The sequence below is a fragment of the Histomonas meleagridis genome, assembly GCF_020186115.1.
Source record: "Histomonas meleagridis strain 2922-C6/04-10x chromosome Unknown contig_68, whole genome shotgun sequence".
In the NCBI taxonomy this organism is placed as follows: domain Eukaryota; phylum Parabasalia; order Tritrichomonadida; family Dientamoebidae; genus Histomonas; species Histomonas meleagridis.
Genome location: NW_027150909.1, coordinates 204,639 through 227,736, shown reverse-complemented (window position 1 = coordinate 227,736; position 23,098 = coordinate 204,639). Strand labels below are relative to the sequence as shown.

At 31.5% G+C, this 23,098-nt stretch overlaps 9 protein-coding genes across 9 annotated transcripts; 4 read left to right on the top strand and 5 right to left on the bottom strand.

Annotated features, from left to right (window-relative positions):
* Nucleotides 1-159: 159 nt before the first annotated feature.
* Nucleotides 160-465, bottom strand: GO595_008435 (Ras-related protein RABD1; the record flags this gene model as incomplete). The annotated part of the gene is made up of 1 exon (XM_067922009.1): nucleotides 160-465. One exon carries the CDS (start codon nucleotides 463-465, stop codon nucleotides 160-162), a length of 306 nt encoding a protein of 101 aa, XP_067771201.1.
* A 5,978-nt stretch (nucleotides 466-6,443) lies between these two features.
* Nucleotides 6,444-6,845, bottom strand: GO595_008434 (uncharacterized protein; the record flags this gene model as incomplete). Its single annotated transcript, XM_067922008.1, has 1 exon — nucleotides 6,444-6,845. One exon carries the CDS (start codon nucleotides 6,843-6,845, stop codon nucleotides 6,444-6,446), a length of 402 nt encoding a protein of 133 aa, XP_067771200.1.
* A 191-nt stretch (nucleotides 6,846-7,036) lies between these two features.
* Nucleotides 7,037-7,627, top strand: GO595_008433 (small GTP-binding protein; the record flags this gene model as incomplete). The annotated part of the gene is made up of 1 exon (XM_067922007.1): nucleotides 7,037-7,627. The coding sequence occupies one exon, from the start codon at nucleotides 7,037-7,039 to the stop codon at nucleotides 7,625-7,627; it is 591 nt and encodes a 196-aa protein (XP_067771199.1).
* A 1,323-nt stretch (nucleotides 7,628-8,950) lies between these two features.
* On the bottom strand, nucleotides 8,951-9,364 carry GO595_008432 (Ubiquitin-conjugating enzyme family protein; the record flags this gene model as incomplete). The annotated part of the gene is made up of 1 exon (XM_067922006.1): nucleotides 8,951-9,364. The coding sequence occupies one exon, from the start codon at nucleotides 9,362-9,364 to the stop codon at nucleotides 8,951-8,953; it is 414 nt and encodes a 137-aa protein (XP_067771198.1).
* A 234-nt stretch (nucleotides 9,365-9,598) lies between these two features.
* Nucleotides 9,599-10,519, bottom strand: GO595_008431 (Myb-like DNA-binding domain containing protein; the record flags this gene model as incomplete). Its single annotated transcript, XM_067922005.1, has 1 exon — nucleotides 9,599-10,519. The coding sequence occupies one exon, from the start codon at nucleotides 10,517-10,519 to the stop codon at nucleotides 9,599-9,601; it is 921 nt and encodes a 306-aa protein (XP_067771197.1).
* Nucleotides 10,520-11,095: 576 nt separating this feature from the next.
* On the top strand, nucleotides 11,096-12,493 carry GO595_008430 (uncharacterized protein; the record flags this gene model as incomplete). The annotated part of the gene is made up of 1 exon (XM_067922004.1): nucleotides 11,096-12,493. The coding sequence occupies one exon, from the start codon at nucleotides 11,096-11,098 to the stop codon at nucleotides 12,491-12,493; it is 1,398 nt and encodes a 465-aa protein (XP_067771196.1).
* Nucleotides 12,494-14,059: 1,566 nt separating this feature from the next.
* Nucleotides 14,060-17,242, top strand: GO595_008429 (epsin-1-like; the record flags this gene model as incomplete). The annotated part of the gene is made up of 1 exon (XM_067922003.1): nucleotides 14,060-17,242. The coding sequence occupies one exon, from the start codon at nucleotides 14,060-14,062 to the stop codon at nucleotides 17,240-17,242; it is 3,183 nt and encodes a 1,060-aa protein (XP_067771195.1).
* A 2,271-nt stretch (nucleotides 17,243-19,513) lies between these two features.
* Nucleotides 19,514-20,017, top strand: GO595_008428 (MKI67 FHA domain-interacting nucleolar phosphoprotein; the record flags this gene model as incomplete). The annotated part of the gene is made up of 1 exon (XM_067922001.1): nucleotides 19,514-20,017. The coding sequence occupies one exon, from the start codon at nucleotides 19,514-19,516 to the stop codon at nucleotides 20,015-20,017; it is 504 nt and encodes a 167-aa protein (XP_067771194.1).
* Nucleotides 20,018-21,934: 1,917 nt separating this feature from the next.
* On the bottom strand, nucleotides 21,935-22,768 carry GO595_008427 (26S proteasome non-ATPase regulatory subunit 14; the record flags this gene model as incomplete). Its single annotated transcript, XM_067922000.1, has 1 exon — nucleotides 21,935-22,768. The coding sequence occupies one exon, from the start codon at nucleotides 22,766-22,768 to the stop codon at nucleotides 21,935-21,937; it is 834 nt and encodes a 277-aa protein (XP_067771193.1).
* Between the last annotated feature and the right edge of the window lie 330 nt (nucleotides 22,769-23,098).

Genomic DNA, 23,098 nt, shown 5'->3' with positions numbered 1-23,098 from the left:
TTATCTGCAAACATAATGTTTAGCGATAGGAAAAAGAACTTTTAATTTGCAAATTTCAAATTTGAATGTATTTGATTTCTATATATTTCCAAAAAATTTTCACAAACATTCATCATAATTTCTCATTCTCAACAAGAAATTGCAACGATTTTTTTAAGTTTAGCATTTGCACTTTTGCTTATTTCCAACACTTTGTCCTTTTAATTGGTAGCTACTGTTCGTATCAGCGTTCTGAGATGGCTTCACTCCTGCGTTTTCTTTCATTGCTGTTGCCATTGTGTAAAACAAATTGTCCACATTTAATGAATCTTTTGCACTAGTTTCCATGAACGGAATGTCGTACTCACGCGCCAACTGTTCGCCCTCTTCGACTGAAACTTCCCTGTTATTAACCAAATCACATTTGTTACCGATTAAGATTTTACATGTTTCTTCGCTTGTCTCGGATTGTTGGATTTGTTCCATCCAATCCTTAACCTTGTCGAAGGTTTTGCGATCTGTAATATCATAAACGATAACAATACCATGACTACCATGATAATATGATTTTGTTATTGCTCGGAACCTTTCTTGACCTGCAGTATCCCAAATCTGGAGTTTAACTACCTTACCATCCTGGTTGATAGTTCTAATTTTAAAATCTACACCTATTGTCGAGATATAATTTTCGATAAAAATATCTTCAGTGAAACGTATCAAGAGACAACTTTTACCTACGCCTGACTCACCTACAATGAGAACTTCTGATGTTAGAATTAAAGTATACTGAAAAGAAAATCACTGGTTGTTAGAAAAGAAACAAACTAATCGCCCAAGCTCATATTGTAAATAATTTGTCTTTGAGGGGATATTTGGGCAGGTATAATGTTCCTTATATAAACTATTGAAAATTGAATGGAAGATAATGGTGTTTTTTCCATTTTTTTGAAAATATTTTTTCAATAGAGCCATCTGGTAATGAACTTATTAACTTACAAACCAATACATTCATTAAATTTTTTGTTCACTTAATTTATGTTACATAATATCTTTTATTTATGTAATAATCAGTTAATGTTTTCACATCATTGGACATTAGAATATTTTTTTTTCATGTTATATAACAAATATTTTAATCCCCATATTTAGGCGTTCTCCAAAAGCAATATTCACACATTTATGTCTTGATTATAATCAAGATTAACAGAAGAAATAAACCTTTTGAATAATTTATAAAATATACATGATTACGATTAAATTCTTTTGAAATATTTCTTGTAGGACGTTTAAAAGCCGTTTAATTTAAAATGAATGAAATAATTAATGAAAGTGCAAAGCAAGTTAGACATCTCCTACTATTGGACTCTCTTTCAACAAACACTATAATTGATGAAATATTAAATGAAAAAGACACTGTTTCTAAACTATCTAAAATATTACATTTATTAATAGATCGTTTAAAATTTCAATCATCTCAAAACGAAGAACAACAGAAACCTCATCAAAAAACAAAACCTAGAACTAACATTTATACTTTGAATTCAAAAGATCTTTTAAATGAAAATCAAGCACTTAAAGAAAAAATCAGAGGAATGAAACATAAGTATTCCTCAAAGATAAATGAAATGAAGCTCCATGTCAATCAAATATCATCTAATTACAATAAAGATATATTCCAAGAAAACATCGATCTTAAGGATGAAATTGAGTTGTTAAAGCAAAAGCACTTTCGGGAAATCAATGGTCTTAAAAGTAAATTTGAGAAAACCTCAACAAAAAAATTCGAAAAACAAATTTCTCTTCTCGAACAAGAAAATGAAGATTTAAAAGATGAAATTGAGTCACTTAAACACGAACACTCCCAAGAAATCAAAGAGCTTAAAATTGAAATTAATAAAAATCCAACAAAAAAATTAGAAAAACTTAATTCATTTCTTCAACAAGAAAACGAAGACTTAAAAGAAGAAATTGAAACATTAAAAAGCGTTCATTCACAAGATATCAATGAACTCAGAAGCAAAATTAATAAATTATCAACAAAACAATTGGAAAAGCAAAATTTGCTTCAGCAAGAAAACGAAGATTTGAAAGATGAAATCGAAACATTAAAAAACATTCATTCACAAGAAATCAATGAACTCAGAAGCAAAATTAATAAATTATCAACAAAACAATTGGAAAAACAAAATTTGCTTCAGCAAGAAAACAAAGATTTGAAAGATGAAATCGAATCATTAAAACATTTTCATTCACAAGAAATAAATGAGCTTAAAAACAAAATCAATAAAAATTCAACAAAACAATTAGAAAAACAATATTTACTTCTTCAACAAGAAAACGAATCATTAAAAAATAAAATTTCATCTTTAAAACATCGTCTTTCTCATGAAGTACATTACCACAAAGAAGAAATCACAACACTTCGTTTACAAAACCAATTACTCAAACGAAACATTTCAACTCTCAAAAATAAACTTAATAAAACGCAAAATAAACATAATCAGAATGACATATTATTTAATGAGCTAAAGAATTTGGAATGTGATTGCTTTAAAGATATGTCTTCGATAATAAATAAACATAAAGAAATGCATTCTCTGAATGAAGCCATTTCTAAAGAAAACGAAATGCTTCATGATGAAATTGAAAAGTTAAACACTAAAATTTCAGAATTAAGAAATCGGGACATAAATAATTCGAACATTTTGATGAGAATTAAGATGCTTGAAGATGCAGAAAAATCAAATCATGAACTTTTGCAACAGATTCATTTGTTACATAACAGATATGAAACTTTACAAAGAGAATGTAAAACTAATTTGCCATCAACTAGTTTGAAATGTAGCGGTCTAGATTTCGATATTGAGAAATTGAAGAAGAGGTTTAAAGAATTAGAAAAATCTGTCGACAGTTTACAAAAGACAATAACAAATAAAAAAAAGTTTCTTTCGTTAGATCATTAATAAAAATAATTATTATTATGATTTGCTCTTAGATATGAATTAAAAATAAGTCCGTGTGAGGAAAAAAATGTTAAAACTCTTTCTGCGGCCTACGATATTTCAACTCAAAACCAAGCAGATAAAACCTGAACCAAAAATGACTTTTTCATATGAAAATGCATTGAATACACATACAAATTTTTGAATGAGTTGATACAGCTCAAGTCACTTTACGATACATGGCGCCACTTTAAACTGTTTCTTAACAATTTGAAGTATTTTCAATAGTTTATAATTCACAAATATGAACAAAGGGAAGATTTCCATTTCTGATTCAACAATTGTAATTCTTCAATCAGATGGAGCCCAGATTTCTTTAGATCGCCAATCAATGAAAGTAATTCCAAACTCAGAAAATATAAATGCATCCAATACAATTAATTTCATTCATTTTTTAGGTGCTTATTACGAAGAAGAAAATTGCTGTTTTGTTGTTTCTACAAATTCTGTTAAAGTGTGTGATTATCAAAAGATTTATAAAATTACAGATTACCAAATAATTCAAGCTTCGACAAATCCAGTTTCTTCTGATTTTCTTCAATACCTACGTCGAGGCTTATATCAATGCATAATGTATTTTAGTGAAAGTTATGATATTTCACTTAATCTTCAATCACAAATACAAAAAAAGAAATATGATAATTATCTGTGGAATTTCAATCCTATTCAACAACTAACAAAGATATTACCTACATTGACGCAGTTTACATATGTTATTGGTGGCTTTGTTCAACAAATAGAAAATACAATTTTAATTTCACGAAAGTCGAGATTCTTCCCTGGAATGCACTACTGGAATCGCGGATGTGATAAAAACGGTCATGCGGCCAATCTTATTGAAACTGAACAAATAATTATGAATGGAAAAAAAATCTGTTCCTTTGTTATAATTCGTGGGTCAATTCCCGCGTTTTGGACTCAATACCCACCCGTTAACCCTCGAAATCCATTTAAGATTGGTTCAATCAATGAAAGCCGTCGTCGCTTTAATTTACATTTTCAATCTCTTGAAAAAGTATATAACAAAAGAATCATTGCCATAAATTTAATGAACACTACAGGCCGTGAAAAAAAGCTTTCTGATATTTATCAACAACTTTCAAACGAAAGATCAATTGATTATAGAACATTTGATTTCAATGCATCTATGGAAAACAAAGAACAATTTTCAAATGCAGTTAAATGTTTTGAAGATACTGTAAGTTGGTTTGAGACTGAGGACGGTGAGGTTATCAAGTCGCAAAGCAAGTTTGTGCGAGTCAATTGCGCTAGTTGTTTAGACCGAACAAATTCCTTTGAATTTTATCTTGCCGATGTTTTTTCTGAGAAAGTAAAAATGCCATCGGATCGTGATGTACGCGCGAGGATGTGGCTGGATCAACACCAGCAATTATGTTTTGAGTATTGTAACTGCCCTGGAATAAAGGGAGATGTAATTACATATGGATATCAAACATTTTATGGAAAACTGATTGATTCTGTGTATTTGATTATGAGACAATTAAATAATATTTTCTTCGAAGGATATCTTCAGGATTCATATATTGTCCTAAGTCAAGAAACACCTGTTCAAAAAATACCACAAAAAGATTCTTTCATAATGAGAATTTATATGATTTTCGTATTATTGTACTTATTAATTGTAGGAAAGATTTTCGGGAGAAAGCAAATATCAAAGGGAGAATATAGAAAAAAAATGAGGAAAGTAATATGTCATCCTTATTTGATGGATTTAAGAGAAGCTGATGAATTTGGTGATAATGAATTTGAATAAAATTTAAAGTAATGTTTAAAAATATTCGATGTTCAAAAAGATACCCTGGTGTCGCTCCAATTCGTCGTATTCAAATTTTTGCCACTGGAATTTGTAAATAAAACCGTTTTCAGTTGGAGAGCATCCTATAACGGAGTGATATGTGTTATTATATATATTAATAAATTTATTCATTCTAGATGGTGTAATGTATGTATATTTTTCATCATGAAATTGATGTTTAGATTTCTCATTTGGTGTTTTCATATCACGTGATGTTCTAATAAATCTATCTATAATACCTAAACTACTATGATTTTTATCTGTAATAATATGCATACGAACATGATTATCTGCTAATAATTTTATATTATTTTTATCTGAAAGACCAGGCCCCTCATCAGATGTTAATTTTATAGGATGATATTTATTAATAAATTCATATAATGTATGATGTACACAAGGGATTCCATTTCCATGATGCTCATGATATACAAGAGCTTTGGTCAATGCAAATAAAATACTTCCAACTCTAGTTCTCTATACATAAATTTATATCTTATTTCTTTATCTTATAATTTTAATAATCAATTTAAAATTTCTCTACATATAATCAAATTAAACTAAAAAATTAGCATCATTTAGAATACCCATTACAAGTGAGGTACAAAAAGATGTCGAAACATAATGATGTAATTATTCGAATAAATAAATATTCTGATTATTCCGGAATTTTTTTTAACCGAAGAATAAACTCAAAAGCATTAAGTTAATAGGTTATTAGGATTACTGATTTAAGCGTTAGCAATACATTACAATTCTCAATATAAAAAATTTAATATTTAAACAAAAATTTTTAAAAATGTTCATTGTTATTAGGTCATATATTTAGCTCTATTCAGGTCTAAACATTTGACGTTTTATGTAATAAAAAAAATTAATGAAATAATTATATATTCATAAATTTACCATGATTCAGTAATTGTGTTCTCACTTAGATGTTCCCAAGCAGCTAGTAAATATTGAACTGCTGTTTCTTTGTTGAATTTAGTATTGGGTTCATTTTGATATGATTTTCTGAAAAGTCTTCTCGCTGTTGCCTTTAGGTTCTCAAACACCAATCTATCCAATGGCTGTAACTCATCTGTTGAGCCTGCAGGAATGAATAATAATTCAATATTCAAATTATCAGCACACTCATAAATCTTTTGAGTTTGATGAGCCTTAAATTGATCAATAATCAAATATATCTTTTCGTTGTCATTAAAATTGTTTCGGAGAAACTATATATATTGTTCAAATGTTGATTCTGTTGTCCAATCATTGCTTGATCTAGTAAATTTGTGATATGAAATATCTCCTAAATTTTTTTCACTTCGCTCAGTTGTACCCTTAGCAATAACAAAAAGAGGTAGCTTTGTTCCATCAGCCTTTATACTTGCCATTACACTGATACTTTGTTTGGAGTTAGCATTGACATAGGCTTTAACATTGTCTGATCCTGTTTCAGACCAAGTCAAAATTCCTCCAGGAAAACTTTTCCAACATGTTTCATCGTAATTAATAACTCTAGATCTATCAACTGTTGATAAAAGTTCCTGAATTTTTTGAATGAATTCATTTTTTTCTTCATCATATATTGTTGGTCTTTTTTTCGCGTGAGGTTTCCTCGATGAAATTCTATTTCGTTACTTGGAGTCATTGATAAATCAACTGCTCATTAGAAAATCTTTTTTGATCATTTCTTCATTAGTATATTTTTCGAGATAAGCTTGGTATGCAATGTCAATAAAATCTTCATCATTAAAATATAAACCTTGAGATAAGAAATTAGCAATGATATAATCTTCAATTGCAGTTTCTTCTTCATTGGTGAATATCCGATGACTGATGCCATGGTTGTTGTCCCATGGTCTCCATTTGTTGTTTAACTCCATTTTCTTTCTCCAATATTTCAACGTTGATTCTGGAATTTCTGATATTTGAGATAATTTGTAAATTGATTCTGAACTTCTTAGAATTTTGTCAATAACTATTTGTATTTTCTTTCTGACGTCTCGACGCGTGTAATCATTGTGTGGTTTCCCACTGAATACAGGTCTAACTTGCATCTTTCAGATGTCGGTTCAATGCCGTTTATTAATTTTTTGACTAGCATTTAAAATTTGAAAACGGCGAATTGGAGCGACACCAGGGTACTCTTAAATGACAATTTGTTTTGCTTTAATGTTAACCGCCTTTTGTGATTTTTGAATATGCTTATAGAATTATTTGTGTGTATTTCGATTTGTCAAAAGGTTAAATGAGAAGAGAAGACACCGGACTTGAAGACCCATTAACTGTTCGTGTTGTTCTTATTGGCGATACGCAAGTTGGAAAGACATCTCTTGTCTATAAGTTTGTTCGATCAAATTTCGAAGAACAACAGAGAAGTACCATTGGTGCAGTTTTCCATACATATGAGCAAAGCTACAATGGAAATGATGTTGTAATGCAAATATGGGATACCGCTGGACAAGAAAAGTACAGAAGTCTTGGACCAATTTATTATAGAGATGCAGCTGCAGGCATTTGCGTTTTTGATATGACCAACAAAGATTCTTTTTTGGGCATTGAAAAGTGGATCAATGAGTTTAAAAAGCACACAGTCGAACCAATAATTTATCTTGTTGGAAATAAAGTAGATATTGATGATAAAATCGCGGTAGACAAAGAAGAGGCACTTAAATTTGCAGAATCACAAGGAGCCAAACTCTTTTTCTCTTCCGCAAAAACGGGCCAAAATGTCAAGGAAATATTTACTGGTCTTTTCAACGATCTTTGCAGCGCCGGCAAATTTGACACTGTGAAGAAGCTTCCAGAGAAGAATAATGAAGGTTCTAATTGCTGTTGAGTTGTGTTACTTCGCTGGATTCAATTGCGTTGTACAATTTAGTAAATGATTTCCTGTTGCTTCTTAAGAAAATGTTACACTGTTCTGATTTGTACGATTGTGTTTTGGGAGAGATCTGACCAAATATAGAAAATGCTAAAATGATAAATATTTATGATGAACAAATGTATTATAATGCACTTGCATTTACGTTAAACTTATTCAATGAATAAATTAAAAATTGAGTGACTTTCATGCAAATGAAATTTAAAAAAATTATTCGAAATGATGAAATACCATAACAAAAAAATTTGATTTTAGTCAACATCTTATGAAAGCCATTCATTTATAAAAAAACCTCTACTTATTTAGAGCAATAGTTTAGTAATTATTTAATTTATGAAATTGAAAGTATCTATTTTATACTATTAGAATGTTTGGGTTACTTTCTTATCAAGCACAAAATAAAATGAATGTATTTATATTTATATGAGAAACAGAAATTTCACTTAAAAACACTGTGGCTGCAAGCGCAGAAAAAGTCAAAGAAAAAGTCAAAACCGTCATACAAGAAAACATCGCTCCGTTATTTGAGTAGAATTGAGTTGAAATAATTCCTCAAAAAGTGTTCTACGATATTTGAATGCTTCAATTATGTTTTATCTGGACGAAAGAGCAAATGAAGAACAAATGAATGCAGAAGATCTTTATCTATTTGCCTACCAAACATTTAACAGGCATGACAGAAATGGGAATGGATCATTAGACAGACAAGAATTTTGTGAATTTTATTCAGAAATGGGAGATGGATCCATAGCAAATCTTATGTTTGATGCTGCAGATCTTGATAAAAATGGTACAATAACATTTGATGAATTTTGGAATTTATTTGTTGCAATGTATAGTCGTGAATACGGAAATATTTCATTGTTTGCTAAACTTGTTTTCGATGCATGTGACAAGGGAAATAAGGGATATCTCACAAAAGAAGAATTCGCCCAATTTTACAAGATGTCTAGTGTGAACATTAAATCTGATACCTTTTTGAATGAACAGGTGAAATTTTATGATGAAAACTCCGATGGAAAGATTACATTTGATGAAATAATTTCGGCTGAGAATCTTATGGCTTTTGCAGATCAAATATATCAAAAAATAGTCTGAACCAAGGACTCATTTTGCAGGTCAGGCTTAGCGTTCACAAACAATAAAAATTATCTTTTGACTTTCGCTACCTAAGGTAAATTATATAATAAAAGACAGGCTAATTCATATGGTCTATAAAGTATTCAAAAAATTGAGTATGTTTGTTTTGAACAAAAGTGGCAATTATTGAGAAGTTTATTAATTGTACGTTTGTTCTGGTGGCTGAGGTAAGTTTCCATTCCTCATCATTTGGTTTGAAATTTCAACAAGTATATTTAAGATTGTTGTACTAGGATTCCAGTTCTTAAGAAGTGGGAATTTGGAAAGAATAATTTTACCTGTATTATCAACAAAAGGAAGATTAACACAACTGATAAAGGTAACAATTGGTGCAACTTTCGGGTATCTATCTCCACAAACAATTCGAACAGATACCATGCGGCCGTCAAAACGTGTTCCTGGCATTCCAAGAATTGTTCCATTCCATGTTGTAAGTGTAGAATCAGATGGATCTTCCAATCCAAACGAGATGTTTGGAGGAACGTCTTGTCCTTTTTCGCCTAATTCAAGTTCATCTAAAAGGCGAAAGTTTCTTGGAACTTCTATTGCCATATATGAATTGAAAATGTTTGTTCGAATGTTAATTCAATTAAATATGGTGTCACTTTTTGCCAACCAAAATTGTTATCAATTGGTAAACACAAGTTTAAACCTGAATTGATACGCCAATGAGCTTCATTTAACTCTATGGCTTTTGCCCCAACATCATTATAATTTTTTCAAAATATTTTATTTTTAACATGCATTTTTTATTCATTACAAAAAACTAAAAATAAAACGCATTTTTCAATCTTTCTTAATATCATTATCGAAGTGATTCTGTGTATCGCTCATATCTAAGTTAAGTTTAATTGGAGATTGAATCGCAAACATTTCCGGACTTTTCAAAAGGAATCCCGTGTTTGGACTCAAGAGACTAAATGGTGAACTCGAACTAAATGTATTAAATTTCGTTGGTGAAATTGTAAATGGTGATTCTGAAATTAAGATTGGGGAAAATGATGGAAGTTCTGGAGATGGAATGCTTTCTTGCTCTTGCATGTTAAAATCTGGCTTTGGAAGTTGTTCGTTGCTATTGTTATTCACATTAACTTGATTTTCTGTTTCAATTAATGTTGGAGCATTAGATGGGCGCTTAGGTTTACGACCTCGTTTTTGAACCGGATTCTCTCCTTTCGCTATTCGATCAAGTTTACGCTTTAGGGATGAATTCCAGCGGTTTTTGACACTATTATCTGTACGACCTGGTAATAATGCAGAGATTTTGGCCCATTTGTTACCCCATAACTTTTGATGCTCTATAAGGATTTTGTCCTCTTCTTCTGTCCATGGCTTTCGTAATAAATCGGGATCTAATGAATTAATCCAACGTTCACGACATTGTTTACCTAAACGGCCTGGTAATTGTGTAGCTAATATAGACCAATTTTTAGGCCCATTTTCTTCAACCCATTTGATGATTTTTTGATCTTCATCTGGTGACCATGACCCTTTGATTAATTCGGGGTTTAAAACTTTATTCCATCGATCTGATACTTGTTGAATGGTTTTATTTGGGAAGTGTGCAGATATATTTTCCCAAATTGGATCGCGGGCTTTTTCAACAAGTGAAATAAGTAATTCGTCATCTGTAGCTGTCCACTGTGTTTGAGATTTTTTCATTGGTCCTTTGGATCTAGTTCTTGTTGGGTGAATATTTGTTTCCATTGTCAAGTGTTTCCGGCTTTTAAATAAACGGTATATTGCCTCTTTTTCAATGGGATGCCGTTTGTTCGGAACAAAATCCCGGCAAAATCCCGGTAAAATCCCGGGTTTCAAAAGTGACTGTGCAAAAAGTGCCAGTTGAAGTAATGCTTTGATTTTCAGCTAGGCATATAACTCCACTGGATTTAGTTTTACCCATTTGGGATCTTATTATGAGTCTCACTGGCTATAAAAGATATAGTCGAATTTAAATGATTTTGCCAGCAAAAAATGATTTTTTTAGCACATGTGTTTCTAAATGCTTTTATTCCTATACCTACAAATATTTGATTAGTATAAGTACAAATTTGTGGTCTCCTAAAGATTGATATTTAATATTTTAAGTACTTTAAAATAATTTTTTGCATAGACATATATCTTTTTCTTGCACGTTTGGCATTGCTTTTTATTCACCATTTAAACGTTTCGATATTTTTAAATATAATTGTAGAGAAATGTTTTCAACAAGACAAAACAACAAAGGAAACACCTTTATTTAGACATGTGATGTGAAAAATGTTTGGATTTCGTTGTGCAAAGATGGAAAAAGAAGCTGAAAAAGTTTATCTTTTTCCTGAAACACCATTTACAAATCCATCATCATTTTTGAAGCCTGCAGTACTCGTAAGCAAAAGGACTATTGATATTGAAGGTTTTAAGCTTTATGGGTTTATTGATTGTTTTGATGAAATTGGTTATCCATTTTGGGTTGCACCAATTCCATACGAGGGGAAAACAACATCGTTTTACCAATTTAGTTTTACAAAAGACGTGCCTGATTTAGCAAAACTTGGGCTTAGAACTTATCAAACATATTATGGAGATGTAATCTGCCTTACAATGGAAAAATTTACTCAACTCTCATCAACACATAGAGGAATTTCAATTAAGAGTGGTATGTGGTCTAATGTTTCGGATGTTTACCATCAAATTTCTGCATATTATCATCTTGATATCATCAAACATATATCACCAACTTTACTTAAAAACTCAGTAGATATTGTTGATAACCTTAGACAAGAATTCCAGAAACTTTATGACTTTTCAGTTACATCCTCTCTTCCATATTTATATACAGAAATTTACAATATTCTTTTATTCTTTGATTTCATTAAAGATGATGAATGTATCAAACCGGATGATTCCAGATATTATTTTGGTTCTTTTCGTCGTCCAATACGAAATTATCTTACAAAATGTTTTCCATCATTAATTTTTGGTGACTTTTGTATTTCCCCATTTGTTGCTAAACAACTTCGGTCTATGCTCCGTTTTGTTCACTTCTCCCTGATTAGATTTGGCTACGATTGCGATAATAACATCTCAAACATCAAAATCGAAATCCAAAAATTTCAGAGAGATAACGGTCTCCCTATCGGGAATGCGACAACAGAAACTCTCCAAGCTATTTGGGAGAATCTTTTATCGTCCACAACAGATCCAATAAACCTTATGCTTCAAGTTGGTCTCTCGCTTAACCTCAATTTTGCCGATGAAAGAGAATTAATTGGTGAAATTGATTCTGACATTTATGATGAAGCCGAACTAAAGTTTTGTTCATCTTTGTCTAATGTCGTCTCACAAATTAAATCGCCTAATTGTGCTGTAGCTAAGGCACAAAAGGCACTATTAGAAAATGTCAAAAAATCTTCAAAAGAGTTTAAAGAATTAAATGAATCAATGCAAAAGGTTTCGGATAAACAAAAAAATGTTATTACTAAGGCAGAAGAATTACTAAATGAAGTAACACAAGGATCACAAAAATTGGAATCAACATTACAAATCGTGGATAACTTGTTGAGGCTTAATAATGAGGCATATGAGGAAATGAGCAACTTGAGAATATTCATGAACCAGAAAACGAGAAATACGAATATTTCGGTGTTACTGTTGATAGTAATGTTAGTGTTAGTGTTTATGTTTTTTAGGCGGAATTAAATCTTATAAATGTTTATTTAATAAACAAATTTATGTTTTATAGTTTTTAATATTTACTGTGACTATCTACTTAAAAGTAAAGAGTGCAATGTTACTAAAGAATTGAATTATTTTTCATGCATATTAATTTTAAACATTTTATGGAAACATATTACAAATATACACAAAAAAATAGATGTCTGAGAAATTTGTAATATAAATTATGATAATGATTTTATTCGAATTTTACTATTAGTTAAATAAGTTATTGATGAAGATTAGTTATTGAATAAGTAGAAGGAAAATATTGGATCACTATGCAAAAGCTTGAAAATGTATTGGTAACATTAATGATGTTAACAAAAAATATTATCACAAATGAGAAAGCCATCACTAAAGTAAATTATTAAGTTTATGGAGGATATGTTGATTAAATTTTAAAAATCATTAAATAAAATTTTTTTTAATTAAAAAAAATTGGTGAAATTGAGATTTCCAATAAATATTAAATATATTTATAGAATCCAATTCTAAGCTTTCGTCTTTGCCAGCTTACCATTCGAAATTTGTTCAAATCTCTTTTTGGAGATTCTTTCATATTGTCGGATTTGACAAAAGCTTCTGTTTGAAGTGTAGTTTTAATATCTTTGGGCTGATCCTGAAATAGTTGTGTGTTATCTTTTTCTTGATTATGCTTGTGCTCTCTTTTCAAATTATACCTGGACAAGATATCGTGGATAATGAATGAAAAATTTTGTGTCGTTGCTGAACATTTTTGTAAATTATTTCCAAATATCTGTCTCCATTTTGATCTCATCTCTTCTAAAACATTCACACGCATATGTGCGTTAGCTCTTTTATCTGATAAGCAAAGGAATGTAGTGTAATCTTGATCAGTGATGGTTTGAAAGATATAATTTTCTTGTTCTAACATAGCGTTTGGTATTGATGGATTTAAACATTCAAGTATCTTCACTGCCATTTTATGGAAATTTTCATCCAAACACGAGAATTCTGCAAGTATTGATGTTCTATTAGCTACAACTCCATAAATAAAGATATCATTCATTGTATAATTTTAATATGTGTTGGTAATATTTTTAAAATATTGAAAAAAAAACTTTCTAAGATCAGGTTTAATATTAGTTTTGTTCAGATGGGTTTTTAACCTAATGGTTTGCATCTTAAGATTTTTATAATTTTTGTACGATTATAAATCAATATTGGAAAACAACTGTATATTTTTATGTGATTTAATGTATAAACACAATTTTCATCTCTGATACAATCAAAATGAAATTCTTGTCCGGAAACAAAATACAAAGCAATCACATAATTACTCATTATAGAAGGAAACAATACGCCACTATTTTTATTCTATCTATTCTCTAATGAAGTTGTCAGAAGCATTTTACAAGATAACGCACTTACCGATCAAAACCTCTTTCCAGACGGTTATCATTCAAAAACTGGGCTATAACCGTCGATTCCAAATTTTTTAGTCAAAAGAAGATGAAACTAAAAGTCTCTCACTCTCCAAGATCAAATGACTTGCACGTATATCTTTCTCAAAGCACCATCCAAAGCATGAACTTAAAAGAAAATGATATTGTTAAAATTGCTTCTCCAGCAAGGAAATTTATCTTGGCCTCAATTTCATCCAAATATTTCAATGGATCTGATGATTCTATATGCATCCCATATTTTTCTCGAATAAATCTTCGTTGTTTTCTTGGACAAACAGTTACTGTTGAAGCATTTCCACATTGTCAGCCAGCTCAAAGCATAGTTTTTGCACCAATAGAAGATACAGTTTCTGGAATTCAAGGCGATTTCCTCGATATTTTACTCAACTCAGGATATGATTTTGTTTCAAATCCAATTTGGACTGATTTAACGATTCCCGTTTATTCTTGTCATCATATCTTTGAATTCAAAGTAGTTTCTTGTTCTCCTATTAAAGCTGTTGTTGTCAAAGACATTCAATCAATTTCATGTAAGCCAGCAGTTGAGCGTGGAAACTCACCCACCTTCAACAAACTTGGGTATGATGATGTTGGTGGCATTGGTCCACAAATTGACATGATTCGTAATACAATTGAGAATCCACAAACGACCAGTTTTCTAATTACAGCTCCACCTGGTTGTGGTAAAACATATATTCATCAAGTTATTAGAAATGAAACATTTTGTCATTACGAATACTTACCTTGTCTTGAACTTCTATCAATGCCCATTGATAAAGTTGCAACAATATACAAAAACATTTGTGATGTCGTCCAACAAAAGTCCCCATCTATTGTATTCATTGACGACATTGATTCCATTGCGAACAATGGCCAAACTCAGCTCTCTCAAGCGACGCAACGACTTTTTTTGCAACTCAAATCAAAGAAAAGTGTCATCGCGATAGCAACCGCCCGAACTGAAACCAAATTCAGTTCTGAATATCGAAGTTCTTTTGATCAAATAATACGTATTGGATATCCGAACCATGAACAACGTGTTGAAATCTTAACCTGTATCACACGTAAAATGCAACTTTCACCATCGACAATTAATGATATATCAATGATGACAGAAGGTCAATCACCATCAGACTTAGTTTTAGTATGCCAAAAGTCATTAGTATCACAACTGCATGAACTATTATCTATATTTGACATCACATTAGGAAATGTGACACTTGACGATCTGAAAGATATTAGTGTCGGAACATCGCGCACAACAACAAATGTTCGAAGTCATCGGTCAAAGAAGAAAGAAACCAAACGTAAGAAGCCAATGAAGGTTAATGCTCTTGATCCATTTGGCGATCTTTTAGGCGAGCCGAATCAAAATGTGCAAAAATCGCAGCCACAGCGTTCGAATGATGACGACAATGGACTCTTTACCATTGGTGGGAAACCATTACCTAATAATCGAAGTAATATGTTTTCATCATCAAGCGAAGAAATATTTAATAATAATAATAACGCAGCGAAACATAACTCTAAGAAAGAACAACAAAAAAGTAAAATGCTGACAGCTGATCCATTCGCGTCTACAATAAAAGTGTTAAATAATAATAAAGAAGTAAATGGATCGAAGTTGGCTTCAGAAGACCCATTCGCAGCGCCACACAAAAACGTAAATAACTCAGAGGATCCGTTCGCCGTTGCGTCGTCTGGTGATCCTTTCGCTTCGGTGCAAAAGAACATGACAAACTCTGGCGATCCGTTCGCGCAAAATGCAGCCGATGATCCATTCGCTGCGCCTAAGAAGAAGAGCACAACCAGTGATCCATTCGCACAAAGTGCAGCTGCTGATGATCCATTTGCTGCGCCTAAGAAGAAGAATTCAAGTAATGACCCGTTCGCGCAAAGTAATGTTGATGATCCATTCGCAGCACCTAAAAAGAAGAATTCAAGTAATGACCCATTTGCGCAATCATCAACAGATGATCCATTCGCTGCGCCCAAAAAGAATAAAAATGCAAACAATGATCCGTTCGCTCAAGGCGCTGTTGATGATCCATTCGCTGCGCCTAAGAAGAAGAAATCCAACAACGATGATCCGTTCGCACAAAGTGCAGCAGCTGATGATCCTTTCGCAGCGCCTAAAAAGAAGAGTTCAAGCAACGACCCATTCGCGCAAAGTTCTGCTGAAGATCCATTTGCTGCGCCTAAAAAGAGTAAAGCAGCAAACGACAGCAAAGATGATGACCCATTTGCTGTACCGAAGAAGAGCAAGAAGCACAGCGAAGACCCATTCGCGTCGCCATCGAAGAAGAAGTCGAACAACGATCCTTTTGCGCAGTCATCAACAGAAGATCCATTCGCTGCTCCGAAGAAGAAGTCGAACAACGATCCGTTCGCTGCGCCGCCTAAGAAGAAGAGCAAGAAGCACAGCGAAGACCCATTTGCTGTGAATCCAAGCGAAGATCCGTTTGCTGAGCCACCGAAGAGAGCCAACAACGATCCATTTGCGCAGTCATCAACAGAAGACCCATTCGCAGCGCCGAAGAAGAAGAAGAGCGCCAACAACGATCCGTTCGCTGCGCCGCCTAAGAAGAAGAGCAAGAAGCACAGCGAAGACCCGTTCGCGGCGCCTCCAAAGAAGAAAAAGAAGTCATCCGAAGGTGCGCAAAGTAATGCTGAAGACCCGTTCGCGGCGCCCAAGAAGAAGAATTCGAATGCCGACGATCCATTCGCACAAAGTAATGCTGAAGATCCGTTCGCGGCGCCTAAGAAGAAGAATTCGAGTAATGACCCATTCGCGCAATCATCAACAGAAGATCCATTTGCATCGCCCAAGAAGAAGAATTCGAGTAATGACCCATTCGCGCAATCGTCAACAGAAGATCCATTTGCATCGCCCAAGAAGAATAAGAGCGCGGCAACCAATGACCCATTCGCGCAAAATAATTTCGATGATCCGTTCGCGGCGCCAAAGAAGAAGAACGCAAGCAACGACCCGTTTGCTGCGCCGATGCACAGCGGCGATCCCTTTGCCCAGAGTAATGCCGCCGATGACCCGTTCGCCGCGCCCAAGAAGAAAGTGAGCGATGACCCGTTCGCGCAGAGCAATGCCGCCGATGACCCGTTCGCGGCGCCGAATAAGTCGAACAATGACCCGTTCGCAGCGCCGCCGAAAAAGAAGAAATCGAACCAAAAGAGTTCCGCGGCGGCGAATGACAACGACCCTTTTGCAGCGCCAACGAAAAAGCCGACGAAGAAATCAAGTAAAGCAGCGCACAAAAAGAAAATTGACCCGTTCGCACCACAATAAAAACGAATTTTGAATTACTTTGAATCGCTTTTGGAGATCTGAATTATATTTTCTCGTGAAACAAAGTCAATTTCTTCAGCACGAAGCCTGACTTGATAAAGAGCAAATTGTTCATTGCGTTGTGCAGCAGTAGTTGCTGACATTACTTATTGTGGATTTTGGTTTATGGGGTAAAAATTACGGTTATTAAGGGTAATTCAAGGGATGATAACAACCATAAGAAAGAAAAATAATTTTAACATTAATTTATGGAATAAAACAAAATTTGAGATGTTATTATGAGGTAACGAACTTAAAGAAATTACAAAGATAAACTAAGTTAATCATGAGAAATTTTAAAATTTGAAAAAAAAGCATTTGTCAAGCGATATTTTATGAATCTCATAAACTTTTGTTCTATTTGTAAAACCTTGTGTACATTTTAGAAAGTTAAAAATAAATGAAATTGATGCTATTTTTACTAATGAAAAGGAATACATTACATAAATAGAGAATTACTAATGTATAAAAATATAGAAAATCTTCAATGACATTAGATATTTCTTTGGGTTAAAGTGTTAAAAATGATAAAAAACACAGATGTTAAAAGTGACATAACAGATAAGTATTAAAACTAGTGTAATCAACTTGTGTTATGTTTGAAGAATTTTCTTTATAAATAAAAGATTAACAAAATAATTTTTTTATTCAATGTTAAACAAACATTTAATTTTTTTTCTGCCCAAACTCCTTGGGATTTGTTCCATAATAGCAAATAATTCATGCGCATTTTAGGGAGGTTGAGGGGTTTTATCCTTTAGCTAAAAATATATTAATATTTTACGCCATTTTTAGAATACATTAAAAAAACTTTACACCAAAACTTAAGTGTTGGAAATAAAAGGAAATTTAACAGTAAAAACAAATAATTTTAGTAACTTCAACAATTTTAACCTTTCTGAAATGCATTTTTTCATATTATTTATGATGTAATGTTTGAATTTACACGTACTTAATATTATAAAATATGTTCCGTATTACTTTAGCTTTGTTGTGCTTTGCTTTGCTTTCAACTTTGTTTACTTGTGTACTTATGTTGATGTAATTTGTTTTGTTTCTTGGAAACTTGGCTTTGGAATTCAAATTATCATCTTTTTTATGAAGTAATTTAACTATTTCTGTATAAACTTTTGAAGATGCCATCATAAGCGCTGTTTGAAATAATTTAAATCATTTCCAAATATTATTATGAAATATCAAATTTTTGAAATAAATTTTATCTTTAGTATTAACATCAATTTCTTCTTGTTTAATAAGATATTTAAGCATTTCATCATTTCCTAAAACTGAATTAAATATTAAAATATTTTTTGGAATTTGATTATTTTGGAGAAAATACTTAATAAGATATGGGTTACTAAATTTTACTGTTTCATTAATTACAAATTCATTGATTTTCATTCCGTTTTTGAAGAAAAAACAGAAGAATTTCATAATTTCCTCGTTTAACACATATATATCCCAAATCATCAATGTAATTTTGTTTCACATTTCCATTCAAAGAATTATTATGCAATCCATATGTTGATTGATTTTGATATTCATTGCCATACTTTAATTGCTGTTGTCTCACATTTCTAAAAATTTGTGAATTTTGATGAATGTTTTCATTAAATTTTTCTAATTTATTCTCATAAAGATATTTAAAGATATCATTTTGATGAAATTCAATTGCTGTTTCATATGCACCTGCAAATGATGAATGATTTTGTTCACATAAATGAATGATTTCTTCATTTCCACTTGCAATTGCATATTTTCCTGTATTCTTTACATTTGCATCATTCATAAGTAAATATTTAAAACATTTAACTGATCCAAAAAATGCTGCATAATCAATTAATGTAACATTTTGTGAATTAATAAATGAACATCTTTCATAAAGTGATGGTTCAATTGTTTGATTATAATTAAAATTCGTTTGTGATGATATTTCTTGAAGTTTTGCGATTTCATCATTTCGAATTATTTTTGCAATTTCATTTGGAGTACCTCCTTCTTTAATTAGTTTCTTTATTTGAATCGCCTTATATTGTTAGTTCATGTTTTGAGATATTTTTTGATTTTTTCTATGTAAAATTCAAAATTTGTTTTTTAAATTGTAATAATGATATTTATTAATAATTTTCATTTTTTTTAAGTTTTAGTATTTTTTTTTGCAAAAAGGTAATTTTGAAATGGTGGCCGTTTATATAAACGAAAGTTTTTACGGTTATTGAATGACCACAATCAATGTCTGAAGAACTCAGCTCCATTGTTTACATTGGACATCTTCCTCAAGATTTTGAAGAAAAGGAACTGAAAAACTACTTCAAGCAATTTGGAGATATCAAAAATTTGCAACTTTCTAGATCTAAAAAAACAGGTAATTCCAAGCATTATGGCTGGATAGAATTTGAAACACCTGAAATTGCTTCAGTAGTTGCAAAAACAATGAATAACTATTTATTTTTCAACTCTCTTTTGGTTTGCAATGTTCTCCCAGTTTCAAAAGTTCATCCAATGCTTTTCAAAAATGCTAGACGTGGACCAAAAAAACAAAAACCACCTACAGTTTTAACCAAAAAGGAAATGGCATTGAGGCTTGCTCGGCAAGAAAAAATCATCAAAGCAAAATTAGATTCCAAAGGAATTAAATATGATTGGCCATCATTTATAGCTCAATTTGAGAAAGCAGGTGTTGAAATTCCAGATGTCATTGACACAAATGAGGAGAAAGAAACCTCCAAAGAATAAGTTATCTAATAATATATTGAATAAATGGATAAATTTTATAATTTTTTTTTGTGATTTATTTTTAATTTTGTTGTATTTTTTCAATAATTAGATATTAAGCATGAAATTAATTTAAATCAATTAAAAAATCATTCAATTTTTTTTGTTTTATATCGAAATACATAATGTATGTACAATAATCATTTTTATTTAAATCACAATGAAACAAATTAGAACGAAAACAGCAAAAAAGGGAACGGTAAAAAACTGTTTGACAGTTCAAACGGTTTCTCATCGTCTATTTCGTATCGGCATGTCAGACAAGTTGGATTCGTCATTAGCCAAGTATAAGTGCAGCTATAACAATGAATGTGCCCACATGGCAACTTAATCGCTTCTACTAAGTCGTCGTTACAAATATTACACTTTTCATTTTTGTCACTAACCTTGCAATATTTCAAATTGTGTAAAATGTTTTTTGTATAATTTTTAATACACTTAACCAAGCTAACAATTTCCCATACCAACTCTACGCTCTTCAAACAGCAGTAAATTGATAGGACAAATTTGTTTTTTGTTGCTAAAAAGAATTTTAGCCAAAGTCTAAATACAAAAACTCCTCTAACAAAAAGAACAAAACGTTGTTGCAAGCCAAACATACCACTCCTGATGCTCTTGAAACTAGCAATTCGACAGTAAGTGAGGAAAAGCTTAATTGATGCTGATAGTGTGAATGTGAATAATGAAAAAATATAAGAAGTAACATAATATGAGGAAAAAGTTGTTACTTTTGCGGTAGGCAAAAAATAAAAAAGAAATATTATGCTGATTATACAAATGATAATAGATTGTATTAAAAGATTCTTTGGAAATTTATAAAAATATTTGGAAGAAATAATAATATCTCTGAGCACACCATTCACTGTGCTTTCTGTGTAAAAGTAAAAAATATTCAGGATAAGAAACAAAAGACATTTTTTGAAATGTGAAAGAGCGAAATGAATTCCTATCAAAACAATTAAAACTAAGGAATAATTAAGTGAAATAGTATCAACAGAATTTTGTTCTTCGCTTAAGTTTTCGCGTTCTTCAGTCATTCCCTCATAAAATTCGTTCTTAGTAAAAATTTAAACGCGACATGTGATTTGAATGTGTTTGCATGCACTTTTACGTAATGTATTGAAAGCTAGTTGAAATCTTTTTGTTCATTTTTTTAATTTATGTCGCTTGGTGCACCAATTAAACTTTTACATGAGGCAACAGGTTTCATGGTCACTATTGAATTGATATCAGGAGATGTTTATTGTGGCACTCTGCAATTTGTGGAAGATAATGAATTGTTGGATTCATGATGTAATGCATAAATCCCCAAACGGAGATACAATTAAAATCGACTCAGCATACATCAGAGGATGTAATATTCTATGTGTTAATGTTCCTGAAATGTTTACAAACGCAAAATTATTCCAAACAGGAGAACTCGAAAATATACATACAAAAAGAACCAAAAAGCTCAAAAGAACACATTCTACTGTTAAAGTTCGGAAGCAGTCCCTTTAAATTGTGCAACTCGATATTTACTTGTATTATTTCAATTTGGTTTATATATTGTTTGTATAACTTATCCTAAAAAATTAATGGCATGGATATATAAAGTGTGAAATATGCGATTTATATTTTTTTTTCTAATTAATTTTTAAAATTGATCTGAATGTTTGATGTCAATAAAAGAACAATACTCAAGTTTTGTTTCCATACTTTTAGCATTTAGTTTTGGGTAATTCATTATTTATGCTCATAAATTGTTGTTAAACATCTTTCATGTTGCTTTTTATCTTATTTATTGAGAATATTCATTCTGACTTTCATTACCATGAAGCCATTATAAATATACACATAAACAAAAAAAATCATCAAATTATAAAAATGATATTTCATTTAAAAAGATGATTTTGTAACATGTAAGCGTGCAAGAAGTGCAGCTTCTTGAGCTGACAAAGCATTGGTGTTTTCCTTTATGAATTGTTTAGGATCCACCTTGCCGACATGTCTGAGCTCGTAATCGGACTTCTTCATTGTTGCCTCCTCTAAGATACTTTTTCTATAGTTTTCGGCGGTTGCGGTCAAATTCTTCAGAATTTCCAAGTTTTTCTTATCGTTCTTCTGGAATGATGGGATTTCAAACCCTGTTGACCACGTTGGTCTGTGGAGAGACTGAAGCATATGCTGCTCATGCTCATTCATTTTGAAAACAATTGGCATTTCATAGAAAGTGAGATTGAGACCACATTTCTGCGTTTTAGCGGATGGGGTAACTGTATGTCCAATAAAGGACGTCTTTTCGCGTGGATCTTGGATTTTGATTGGCTTATTGCTGAGAAGCTCAAGAGGATTTCGAGGAATATTGCGGAAAGCACCAATGACAACTTTCCCTCTAACACTTAAAACAGGGTCAACAACAACGGCAACGGCTCTTTGGTCAAGCTTTTCTTGTGAATCTTGATTTGCACAATCTACATCTGAAAGCCAAACATCAAAACCAGGGTGAGAGTGATACCAACCTACTGAAACTAAATCGTTATAACCACTTTGTTCTAAAAGCCTCATCATAGAATATTGAAATTTTTCATCTGTAGTTTCAACACTAATTCCTGTTGCTATTTGAGGTGTTGGAAATACGTCAAAAATTTCTATTGTAAATTCATCAATTTTGTGTCCTAACATGATTCCGATTACTTCTAAAGGAATTCCTGCTTTCCCGTGTTTGAGCATTTTTAAAAGGGAAATACCATTGATAAGAATTTTTTCAGATGTATCGCATTTTCGAGGAGGTCTTTGAGCCAATCCAAAATTCATTAATTATGTAAATTATTCAAATTTCATTTTTGACCAATTTTACAACGATTGTATTGCATACAAATCAGATGATTTTGATTTGAAAATGATCGTTTATTTCTTTTCCCAACAATTTATAATTGTTCAATTTTAACCTTTTGGAATTATTTTGTAAGTTATGTGTATCACATTACTTCTCTTTTAAAAAGATGAAACCTTTGATTAGTATCGTTTTTATTTGATATTTCAACAAAAGTTTGTTAATGT